Raw genomic sequence first — 12,398 nt, forward strand, 5'->3', positions numbered from 1 at the left:
ACACCCACCGCAACTTTATGCCACCCTGCATGTCAGCATGTCACCAACTAACACAATCCACATACACACCACTGCCACCAGCACTCCTATCCAACCTGTGCACCCCAATGGAGTCATGCAGCGAAAAATGCAACAGTTACCATAATCTACAAACAAAGCACTGTCTCCGCAACCCTATGCAATTTCCTTCACCTACAATGGTCTTACCCACTTCCACTCACAAACGACACGTCACTCCCAACCTAACCACATAATGTTCACAACATTGGCCCTACTCCCACCACCAATGTGCACACACCACCCTCTACCTGATGCAGAGTCAAACATGCATTGCTGCAGTGGGTGTGCTCAAGCCCTAGACTCTTGAGTGCATGGCCTACGGCCTTTGGCCATGCACCCAATAGTCTATTCCTTCAACAAACCCACTACAACGTAATGCAAGCATGCATGCCACCAAGTGCTCTACTACCGCAATACACCCACAAAGCACAGCCACCCGCGCTCCCACCCAACATATGTCCTGTGCCATTCACTCCCCTTCTCAGAATCACCTGGCACCACTGCCATACTAACCCACATTCCATGGCCAAAAAGATGTAGGAGCTTTCACGTTTTAAAAAGAAATTGGCATTACAATGACATCACAGTAAAATACAAAACATACATTGGTGGCACCATTGAAGCATTCTAAAATGTACAACCCATGAAACAGCACAACATGAAATGATGGTCAAAAATCACATATGTACATTTCTGCATGGTAGGTTAACACCAAATTAAATATTAAATTACCTAACTTTGCAGAAGGTAATCACACAGAGCTGGTAGGCAACCTTTGCCACTCACTGTAGCAGCAGCTTGGCCATATATATATATTTTGCTGCTGTGCAACTTCAGCACTGAATGACATGGAGACTGATACCCCCTCAGTCTGATAGGCAGATGCTGTGTGATGGTTGTACACTCTGCCACTTGCCTTCACTGGTGGTTCACCTAAAGGGGTCACATAGCTGTCGGGTCAGTGAATTGGTCTGTGCCCAATCAATGTAATCACCTACCAGGCCACTGTACAGACAGACTACTTAATGTGTTCAATGCTTTGTCCTGCCACCTGCCGTAGAGTAACAAAAATCACCTTCCACTGTAAAAAGCAGCACTATCTGTCACCCAAATCTGTAGGCGGTAGCACTGCTTAAAACGCAGTAGCCTACTGCCTTAATCTGTTGATTTGTCAATTCACCACGGAAAGAGGTTGCCGCAAACAGGTCACCGCACAAGCTATCTGCCCTTTACGACAGCTTCCATTCATCACACAAGGCAGTCGCCTGTCGAGGTACCCGCCAATTGGCGCTATACGCACAAATACTGCAGGCACACCTCTGTCTTCTTCCACCTCATTACATATGTCACATGAACCACTTCTCACTCCCCCACCCTTTCCATCCCTTCTGACCACCAACACATGGCGTACGGTATATTTTCCAGTCCCTTTCGATGCCGCACTGTCCTCCGATACACCATGGAGGCAGTTCCCGAAAACTCACAGCCTGCTCCCCTCCAGTCAAGCACCAGCCGCATCCAATGTTCGCCGAAATCACGGCGTACGGCAGGCCAATGACACTTCGATCTGCGGAGCGTACAGGGAAATGGGTCCGCAGAGCGGACCCAAATAGCACTAATTTTTCGGGACGTACATTTCAGTCGTTTCAAAGAAACTACTGGTCTAATTCCCACCAAACACACAAAAGCACGCTTTCTAACCCAATCCCCTGCCGCAAATTTGGTTCAAATCCGTCCAGCCGTTGGGGCTGAAGCCGTGCGCAAAGTTTTTGCCCATTCAGTCTATGGAAAAAAAACAATGGGACTCCCCTATAACTTTCGCCCTCCCCCTGCATGAAACTTCGCCCAACTTGGTGTAAAAACTCAGAACCGGTCATATACTTTTTTCCAAAGTTTGGTGAGGATTCCTCCAGGGGGAGCGAAGTTATAAGCCGCTGAAAAAGTGCTCTTCCTATGAGTTTACAACTGAACCATAACTGCACGGCCGCTACTGTGGGCCGTGTGTGTGTGTGTGTATATATATATATATATATATATATATATATATATATATATATATATATATATATATATATCCTCCACAAACTCTTGCTGCCATGGTGCACAAGCCTACTGTTAGTCAGTGCTCTCGCTTGACCGCAAGAAAGGGACAAATTAATTCTTAAATACACATGCTCACCTCCAAGTACTGCTTTAAGGTTTTAAACAGAAACCAGCGGGTGAACACAAAATTGCAAGAGCACTCTGTTTTATAAGGTGCAAAAATAACTTTCATTTTATATTCTCATAAAATCCACATATGAAACATGTTGTTTAAAAGAACCAACATGGTCTTACTGAACAGTTTGTTACAGTCATGGCGTGTCAAAATTGTGCTACGCGTTCCATCCCTCCTTCAGGGCAAAAAACGACGCCCATGATTCAGGGACTTCCTCTGATCAAATTACACATCTTTGTTTGGGGCTGTTTTTTTATTTGACACTCTACCAAGTCACCTGATGCGTTTGGTCATGTGACTCATTGCTTCATTGCTGCCTTGCCCAGTTGGTGATGTAAAACCTGGCAGCCATTTTATAGTATAATAAAAATTGGCACTAACCCGTGTTGTGCTTGTACCTGTATTATATTGTGCTTTTGAATAAGCCGGCACTGATATATTTAACATTGAGATTTAGTAGAGTGTTTATGAAATATATATAGACCGTTGTCTCAGCCCATAAGCCAAATGGCTCTTAATTTTCTATACATTAACCACTGCAGTCTAATTCTGCGTGGCACATACAGAAAAGTAAAATTTAGGGAAGCCCTCGGGTCGCAGCAGCAAACAGTGTGCTTATGTTATCACTGCCCTTGTTGGCTATGCTAGATGCAATAAGCTACTTAATGTCACATTGCTACTTTTGATCTAAATCATGCCCCAGTGGGCTACACCCGATAAAGTGCACTGTGATAAATTCATGTTCTATTGTCTTGCCCCAGTGGGCTAAAGTGCAACAATCTCTAAAGTGCCCAGTGCTCAATATCACATAAGAAACACACCACAATCACTGTTACTTATATTACATTTGAACATATGTAAATCATAAACGTTTATCAAAAAGACCTTCTAAAATGCATTGAAAAGTAAAAAACATTCAACAGTTTCATTTCAATCAAATTACTTTCTTACTCTTAAACTGTCATTCTTGTGTTTATGTAAACCATGGCACTCTAATCTTCTAGAAGTTGGATAGCCAACTGTTCTTCTGAATTATGGCCAACTGGTTTTTCTTGTTGAATTCAATAATAAGTTTAGACTCCAACCTGCAAAGTCTCTGCACTCTATTGCCTTTCCTCACCAGTTCGGAAACATGTGCTAATGCAAAATACTTCAACAGAGTGGCATCACTGTTGTCTGCCCGCAAAGTGTACTGCCAAAGGCTAGTCCTCGTCTTTGTGGAGAATAGCTCGATAATGTTGCAAAATGGAATTTTTAATTGGCAAATGTTCAATCCAATATACATTTTCACACACAGACATTTGATGGCATATATCACATACCTAGTTAAGCAATTAATCTTATGCGTGTTGTACCATTTTTTCTGTTTCTATTTCCATATTATACCATAGTTGTCTGTTCCGCAAATTTGCTTATTTACATTCCTTACATTGGTCAAAACCTTTTCTCCCCGTCGTACCATGTAGCCAATTTGTGTGTTGATTGACTGGCTTTAACATACTAGGTGATATCAAGTCTTTTAGAGAATTTGGCTTTGGAAAATGTCATTTGGGGAAACTAATATCCCACTGAGATCATTTCTCATATATACTAATTATTGCAAGGTTATTCATAGAATAGCCCATATATTAGGATGAAAGAGTTTGTGTTTATGGTAGGATCACAAGTGGCTGTGGGGCTTACCAGAGCCTGGTATCATCTGTTTGATGATGGGGTGTCTAAGTGGGGTGCAGGTCTACTTACTATGTACTCGACTAAGGTAGAGCTACTTCTGGTTAAAGGTTTTTAGGTTGGACAAACCGTAATGGAGCAAGTAGGAGATAGATGGTCCTGATGCCGAGTTGTTTAATATTGGTAGAATGTGGAAACCTTGGGGTCTGCAGTCCTCCAGTAACTCTCAAAAGAGCCATCAACTATTGAGGTCTTGATTGGGAGTTCCTTGGATCCTTTCATAGGAGCTATCCAAGACCCCAGGCCATTTGCTTTTGACAATATTTGAATTTCGAACTGGAGCCAACAGAGATTTGGTTCCAGCTTGGAAATTCAGGAGTGAATTTCCATGGGTTTCAGGGCCCCTATGGCAATAGGATGTTTCTTGTGTTTTCATCATGTTGTGTGGTCATGTGAAATACAAATAAAATGTCCATTGTAGCTGGGATGCACTGTAGGTCATTTGGGTCTGTTGAAGAAACTCTGATGCAAGTGAACTCCAGCAACAGTGAAAGGAGGTAGTCGGGCACTCTTTGGAGTGCACACACCATCAGTGTGTGTGTGGTTGTGTTTGAGGGACATGCACCTTTTGCATTTGCCAGTGTTTCCCAGTACTGGTACTTTTGGCTCACTGTGGTCAGGGTCAGCATGGCGACTGGGTCAAAGTATTCTCGGGAACACAGTGATTGAGGCTGGTGACATGGCTGGTCCTTGTTGTGAAAACAAAAAATCTACCTTTGGCCTAGCCCCACATGGGCGACCAATTTGTCAAACTGCAACTCTACCTAAGGGGGGTGGGCCACTCTGGCCCTCCTGCAAATGTATCTCAGGGCGATAGTGCACTGTGTTACTGCCAAATTGCTAGGCTATGGACACACAAACATACCCTAATGCTAAGAATAGACACAAGATGAAATAACATAAGACACAAAGAAAACACATGAATCAATTCAACAGTAAAAACGCTTTTATTCATGCATAACAAGGCATAATAAACACTTCTAGCAAATCCGAATTTTTCACCCCTTATGCTTGGGCGCAAACTGCAATAAATGCAAGCCTTACAGGCTTCTAATGCAAGCAATCTAATAGCAACAAGCGTCAGCATTCCTCTCCTCTCCACACCACACATCACTCTCGCTCAAAGACAATCCCTGTCTGATCTCCCCTTCTATCAATATGTCAACAACCCATCTAATGTGTGTGCAAATCTCCCATGTCCCAATAAGCCAGTCAATTCAGGTAGGCCAGAAAGAACCATACTCCCCTTCGCATGGGCAAGCTTCCCAATCTCGAATGTGTCCCATCTCTCTCCTCTCCAGTCCCTGGCTCTGGGCTCCTGCCAAAGCTCCCTGCTAGATCGATCTCATCAGCTCTCCCAGAATCCTTCCCCAAACTGCATGTCAGCCGATTCTCCAAAAGCCTCTCTGCCAAAAACGCTTCTCCAAACGCCTCTCTCAATGCCTTTGCATCTCCAAACGTTTCTCCAAAGACTTCCCAAATGCCTCTGCTTCCCAAGCTGCATCCAAAATGCTACCATCTACTGCTCATTTCAGGCTCCCAGTTATAGTGTCAAATGACATACACAAATCTCTATGGTTACATTAAGACACTGGGAATCATCCCTCCTTAGTCTCGCCCTTCTAGCTTAAAGTTTGTTCTCCCAGGCTTCCAGAGAGAGCCTTCGAAGGCTGTAGGTTCTAGAATGGATTCCTCCCGTCCAGCCTTCAAGTCGGTGCCTTCTCAATACTCCCGTTTGTTTCCATAAGTTAACCAGAGCAGGCCCTTGCCATTTATAAGAAATTGAGGTAACTGTCTCAAAGTGTTGCATCCATGCACATATTTTGGCAGCCACACAATCAGTGGGGGTCGCTACATTCCAACTTCACTGGCTCATTTCTCCTCAAACTCTCCAGATGTAGATTCCACCTTGAAGGCTGTCATCCATTTAAGATTGGTTTGGCTTGTGCAGCCCTTAGAATTCAGGGCTGCTAGAGGCGGGACTATAAATGGCCATTCTTCCACAGGATTAGGGCCTGTGTGCAGGGTTTCACACTGGATTGAAATCGGGTTAGCCAGTGTGTGGACGTTACTTCTTCCCCGCAGGCGTACAAGGATACCAACTGGCAAAACCACATACTCAGCCCTCGCACGTTTACAAAACAGGAGCAATCCCAATGATAATGTTGAAACAGGCACAGTTAAGAAAGATGCCTCTTTTGCTTTTTTTGGTGACGTGAGCTGAGAGAAGGTTCTACTCTCAAGAGGGGTGTGAACCCAAACAGCAAAGTACAACAGTCCAAAATAAACTAATGTCCAATCAAGGCTGTGTGTGTGTATATATATATATATATATATATATATATATATATATATATATATATATATATATATATATATATACTTAATAGAATACACTACAAAAAACACCACTGTGGAAAGAACACAGAATATGCAAAGATAGAAAGATGCAGCACTCTGGCTAATGAACAGGGGTACAGGGGAATTGTGTACCATAATGATCAAAAGGGATTTGTCTTGTGCGAGAAAAGGGATCAAATTTCCCTAACCGGTCTCTAGGGCCCAAAGGTGAACAGGGAGACAGTTGGGAGTCAATAATACTCCCTGTTCTTGGTGGCTCGACAGTGTCAACCAAGGCTTTGATCAGTTGTGCGAATGGGTAAAACCAAGTTTGGGTGTGGTGAGTCGTGTTGCCCAAGTGGCAAGCTGGCGTCAAGTCAGTTTGAATGTGTTAGCTCTGAGCAGTTTGACGGTGGCGTTCAAGCGATGCCGGTCAAGGTGCTCACCAGGATTGGTTTGGAGTCAAGCCAGTTCAAGACGTGTGGTAATCGCTGGTTATGTTCAGTGAATGACGCACCAGCGTTTAGAGTCGAGGTCCGGTGATTGTTCGAAGCTGTGATCCTGATGTTACGCTGTGCGGTTCAATGAAGCAGCGATTCAAGGTGGAGCCGGTTCAAGTAGTTTGGTAACTGCTGGTTATGGTCGGTGAGTGACACGCCAGTGGTTCAAGCAGAGATCCAGTTATGAGCAGTTAATTTTAGCCGAGCGGGTGGTGGGCTCTGTAAGATATGATGCTGCAGCAAACTGGTTCGAAGTAGCAAGCACTCTAGTTCGAGGGTTCTCTTGAGTGCCAAAGGTAGCACCACTTGGTCCTGTGGTTCGAATGCAACAGACCCAATTTGGCAGAGATAAACAGGGATCCTTGCTGAATTAGCTCTCAGGATGGCATTACAAACTTTTGGCGAATGGCAACTTCACCAAATGTGTTTGCCACATTTTGTGCTGTTTTATTTTTTACCACAAACAGGTGGATGGTAAGTTGGGTTTGGTATATAGTAAGGGCAGGTGGAATGAGAAAAATCATCGAAATGCATTTGGTGAACCTTCATAGAACCATCAGGATGCTGCAACTCCCAATCCTGGGCTCAAGGACAAGATCAGTCCTTGTTCCTGTTCACCCATCCTTCGCCTCCAGTGAGGTTCTGGGTACCAGTGTAGCTGGCAGGTCTTGCTGCAGCATCAAGTCACCCCCAATGCTCCCTGGGGATGGTTAGGGAGCAGCACTTGCTTCTACTTGGACACTCGATCTTCGCCTCGCTGGCAGTGGATTTCGAAAAAGGTCCCCTCTCTCAAAAAGAGGTACAATGAATTTTATTTTTTTTAAAGTAGATTTTTATTTGCATTTTTAACACATTATACAGGTGCATTTCTTACCCCTTCCCCCGTTCCCCCCCCAAATCAGGAACCGTCCTTGCTTTGGTATTGTTTGTCGAGGCGGGCTGACCTTAGCTATGCAGTCTTTTTGCTGTGTCCTTGTGGGGCCATTGGCGTTGCTCCTCTTGTATGCATTTCAGGAGTCGCCTTCTCCTGGTGGATCCGTTATTCCCAAAAGACCCATCACTAGGGGCACTATACATGACGGGTACCTTCTCTTAAAGATTTTAGCAGGCTAACCCAGTGCAACCTGAATCTGGAGTTGTTGCCCTTGTATCGAGTATGTGAGCCATTCCATGGCAGCGATTGCCCATATTTTTGCAACCCATTCGTGGTCCTTAGGAGGGTCTTTAGATTTCCATTTGCACGCCAGGACTAGAGCTGCTGCCATCATCATTATCACATACAGTTTGTGGCCCGACTTTGATACAATGCTCTCCAAGGTCCCATTGAGTCCTATCATTTCTAGACCCCTGTTCCCTCTACACTTGATCCCCAGGACGTGCTCGACTGCATCTTGTATTCCTCTCCAGTAGTTGTCTAATCTTGGACATCTCCACCAGATGGGAATTAGTATTAGCTGTAGTATTAGCTTCAGTCAAATCTCTCTGATTTGGAGGGATCTTGTTAGTTTGGGAATCTGTACCCACAGTCTGTTCCATTCAGCCTCTTCTATTGTGCACTTCCCCATGTATGCTCTAGTTGAAAGATCCTCCCCCTCCTTGATGTGTTTGTATATGAAAGTGACCACCCTCCTGTCTCCAGGGTCTGTGTTTAGGTACTTCCCGAAGGGAGTTAGCTCCCGGGACCCTGCTTGTTTCATACTTGGGTGTGACAGCCAGTGCCTAATCTGGACGTAGCCGAATCTCTGCTTTTCCCCCAGGTCAAAGTCGGCATTACTCAAATTGTTTGACTTCCTCTTCGTTAAACATGTCTCTCACCTTGTGCCCCCCCCCCCCGTTGCCAAGACTCAAAGGCGGGTGTTTTGTGACCTGGAGCAAATTGTGGGTTGTCAAAGAGAGGTGTGTACGGGGATGGGTAGGTGGTAAAATATGCTCTTTTAAATGCATAGTCCCATGCGTCTCCTACCGTCGAGCGCACTTGACTTCTATACATTTGGGCCAGTGTGCCTGCCCTGGATTTCCACAAGGTTCCCTACAGGGCCCCCCCTGCCACTGCCTTGTCCATTGGTCTCCATATCTTCCCCCTATCGTCCTTTTGCCACTCTGTGACGACTCTTGTTTGGGCTGCAATATAATAGGCTCTGAAGCCAGGTTCCCCCATCCCCCCTCGGGATGTGGGGGTTGTCATTAATTTCATTAATTTTGCGGCAATTCTTTTTTTTTTTATTTCACACAAACTGTTTTGTAATTTTGCAGAGGGATCTGAAGAAGACCATAGGGGTGTGGATAGGGAGGTCCGTGAAATAGTACAGCAGCTGCGATAAAACCACCAACTTTAGTACGTTAATTCGTCCCATCCATGTTATGGTGAGTGGGCCCCAGTCTATCATTTTATTTTTGGGTTTCTCCAAGAGGGGTGGATAGTTTGCCTGATACAGTCCTCCCACCGTATTGGCCAAGTTATAGCGTTCTCAGCCCACCTGTACTGGTAGGCTTTTTTGAGGTCTTGTTCTAATTTACTCGAAAGGGAAAGGTTTAGGACTTCAGATTTGTTTTACATTTAGCCCCGCTACTTCCCCAAACTGGGCAAGTTCCTCATTTAGTGCTCTCAGGGAGGAATCGGGTTGGGTCAGCGTCACAAGTATGTTGTCCGCGAAAGCGACGGCTTTGTGGGTGGCCCCTCCGCCCCCGAATGGTATCCCTGCTATGTATTTGTTTGTCCTTATAGCTGCTAGAAAGGGTTATAGATGCAGAGCATACAGTATAGGGGCCGGGGGGCAACCTTGTTTCGTGTCCCTCTCGACCTTTACCGGTTCCGATATATGCCCGTTTACGGATAGTCGGAGGAGCAGATGTTGGAAGTTGGCCCTTACCCGGCCTAGGTACTTGGGGCCAAATCCCATCCCTGCCATGGCAGCAAAGAGGAATCCCCACTCCACTCTATTCTTCCATAATTCTTGAAGTCCAAAAGTGAATCAAAGGAGGAGTAGGAGACCCTCTAGTTTATAGGCAAATGTCAACAGATAAATCCAAAAGCAAGCCTGCGTTAAGGAGTCCAATCCATGTTCTACTTACAAGTGGTCATTGTCGTCTGACATTGTAACCAAAATCCTTTGCGCTAAGCGAAGTGGAAGAGACAGGAAGGGAAGAGAGGCAAGATGGTATTACTCTTCCCCTCTTCTCCTGGGCTCCCTCTGTCTACACTAACCTCCCCTGCCACACCCCTTCTGAGACGCATAGCATCAAAAGCCCTTTGGTATCGGAGTGTGCATCTGTGATGAGCACTAGGATTAGAACGTACATGGGAGCAATCCGTAAACTAGAAGGGGGGAAAAATGCAAAAGCAAAAGGACACTACCAACAAATAGCTGCAGATTAGCACTTTGGTTGAGATGCTATCGCCCCATTCATGTTTGATGGAGTGTAAATCTCAAATGTTCGGTTGGCCCAGTGGCCCAATAAATAATCACCTGTCTGGCCTAACTCCAATTTGTCCTTCCTCACTCTAAAAGGTGGCAAAAGGTAATGACTGACTGGCTACTGCACCAATCTGCTTCCCTGGTCCTGTATAGTCCTCCCACCTGAGCAGATCCTGACATCAAACTTTATGTAATTCCATACAACATAAATAAGCAAGCTCTGAGTTTTGAAATGCCATTTTCAAATATTTTGTTTGTATTTGACCCATTGGGCATTATAAAGAAGTGTAATTACAATCAGTAAAACAGAAAACATGCTTGGTTTAGTTAGTGCTGCCGTTATCACTTGAGGGCATAAGCATGTGGAGGGGAAGAGACCAGGAATAGGAGAGGTGTTAAAGGTTTTTTGATGTCAACATTAATAGTCCAACTCCCAGTATGTTAAAGTGATACATGTTGTTATTTGGTTGACAAAGGTCTACACTGCCATAGCTTTGTGTTAAAAACATATTTTTCTTCTTTAGCTGAAGCCAGCCGATCGTGGTGATTCTGTGTTCTTCTCGTGTCATGCCATCAACTCATATGGCGAAGACCGTGGCCTTATCCAGCTGACTGTGCAAGGTATAGTATCCAGACTCCCCAGAACAGAATAGAATTGCATCATCAAAGACGACTAAGGACTCAACCTCTTGTAGGGGAGAATTATGTGTGTCAAATCTTGCTTTGGGTCAATTCCTTGCTAAGCTTGGGTCAATTCCTTGGTAAGCACACCACTGTGTATCAGCTATGACCATGGGATAATTGGATGATGAAACAGAGACCTAACCCCTAGAAAGGCAGATCCCATTGTGCAGCATTGACAGCAACTCTCAGCATGTACAAAAGTTTAGGCAAGTCAGTCTTGCATGTGGTAGAGTGTGGACAGTGTAGTTACCAGCAGCCACTGCAGCATATACACTCTTTAGTCCACTGCATGCTCGGACACTAAATTCTGGAACTCCCATTAACACAAAATAGCATACACTGAAGCTTCCAGTATGCACAGGCAATGTAGCTCCCATACATGCACTAAAGTAGACAGTCGGGATACCTTGAGGGCCAATAACGTATGATGATATGCATTAACAAATAGTGAGGCACAGGGTCAGTATGGTACAGTGAGATAGTGTAGGAAGAGCCTGAGGGTTCTGGTGTAGAATCATACATTGTCGTCCAAGTGGTCCAGATCTCTCTTCTGCTCATGGGTCCCCACAGTCTACCTTTCCTGGAGTCAGCTGTCTTGTAGCACTTAGCCCAGCAAAAATGCACACTTACCATTCCCCCATGTTTCCTATTGCAGAACCACCAGACCCACCAGAGTTGGAGATCCGCGAGGTAAAGGCTCGAAGCATGAACCTGCGCTGGACCCAGAGATTTGATGGCAACAGCATCATCACTGGCTTTGACATAGAGTACAAAAACAAATCAGGTAATGTCGCCCATGAACTCTACATTGAATTAGAGAACAGGACAGGTAATGGTGCCATCAAACTCCAAATTGAACACAATAACAATTCGCGTAATGGCAACTGCAATTCTACCCCCAAATATAAGGACCTTTGAAATTAGATTAGAAGATTGTATTTAACCATAATGACCAAAGGCCCAAAACCATCACAAGTTGCATACGGGCAGTACGAAAGCAAACAAAGTGATTGTATTTGTATGTATTTGTTTATATAGCGCTTTACAACAAAACGCTGCACAATTGAACAACCTGGTACATAAAACATCAAACAATATAACGGTAGAAGCAAATTAAAGTTATGAATCAGTCAACAAAACAGTAAGAAGAGCAATTAAACTGAAGGGAATAGGGAGAGTAGTGCAGTAGGACTGTGAGGGAGAGGTGGGGAGGAGAAGGGGGAAAGGGTGAGAGTGGGGTAGTCGGGGAGTGGAGGGAGGAATCAAGGGGAGAAGAAAGGAAGGAGGGGGAGCAAGAAGGGGAAGGGGTTTCAAGGCGGGGGGTGGAGAAGTAGAGATTTAAGGGTGGTGCGGAATGAGGAGGAGGTAGGAATAGAACGGATTGAGAGAGGTAGGGAGTTCCAGTGCAGGGCAGCTGAGAGGAGCGGAAACGGGAGGGGGGACAAGGGG

At 44.9% G+C, this 12,398-nt stretch overlaps 1 protein-coding gene across 1 annotated transcript in view; it reads left to right on the top strand.

Annotated features, from left to right (window-relative positions):
- DSCAML1 (DS cell adhesion molecule like 1) overlaps window positions 1-12,398 on the top strand; it is an 866,449-nt gene that overhangs the window by 612,557 nt on the left and 241,494 nt on the right. The window contains exons 13-14 of the mRNA XM_069614463.1: window positions 10,790-10,886; window positions 11,605-11,733. Of these exons, the coding sequence (XP_069470564.1) occupies window positions 10,790-10,886; window positions 11,605-11,733 (226 nt within the window). The remainder of the gene's footprint in view (window positions 1-10,789; window positions 10,887-11,604; window positions 11,734-12,398) is intronic.

Source organism: Ambystoma mexicanum, chromosome 9, assembly GCF_040938575.1.
Source record: "Ambystoma mexicanum isolate Mex_15411 chromosome 9, UKY_AmexF1_1, whole genome shotgun sequence".
Taxonomy (NCBI): domain Eukaryota; kingdom Metazoa; phylum Chordata; class Amphibia; order Caudata; family Ambystomatidae; genus Ambystoma; species Ambystoma mexicanum.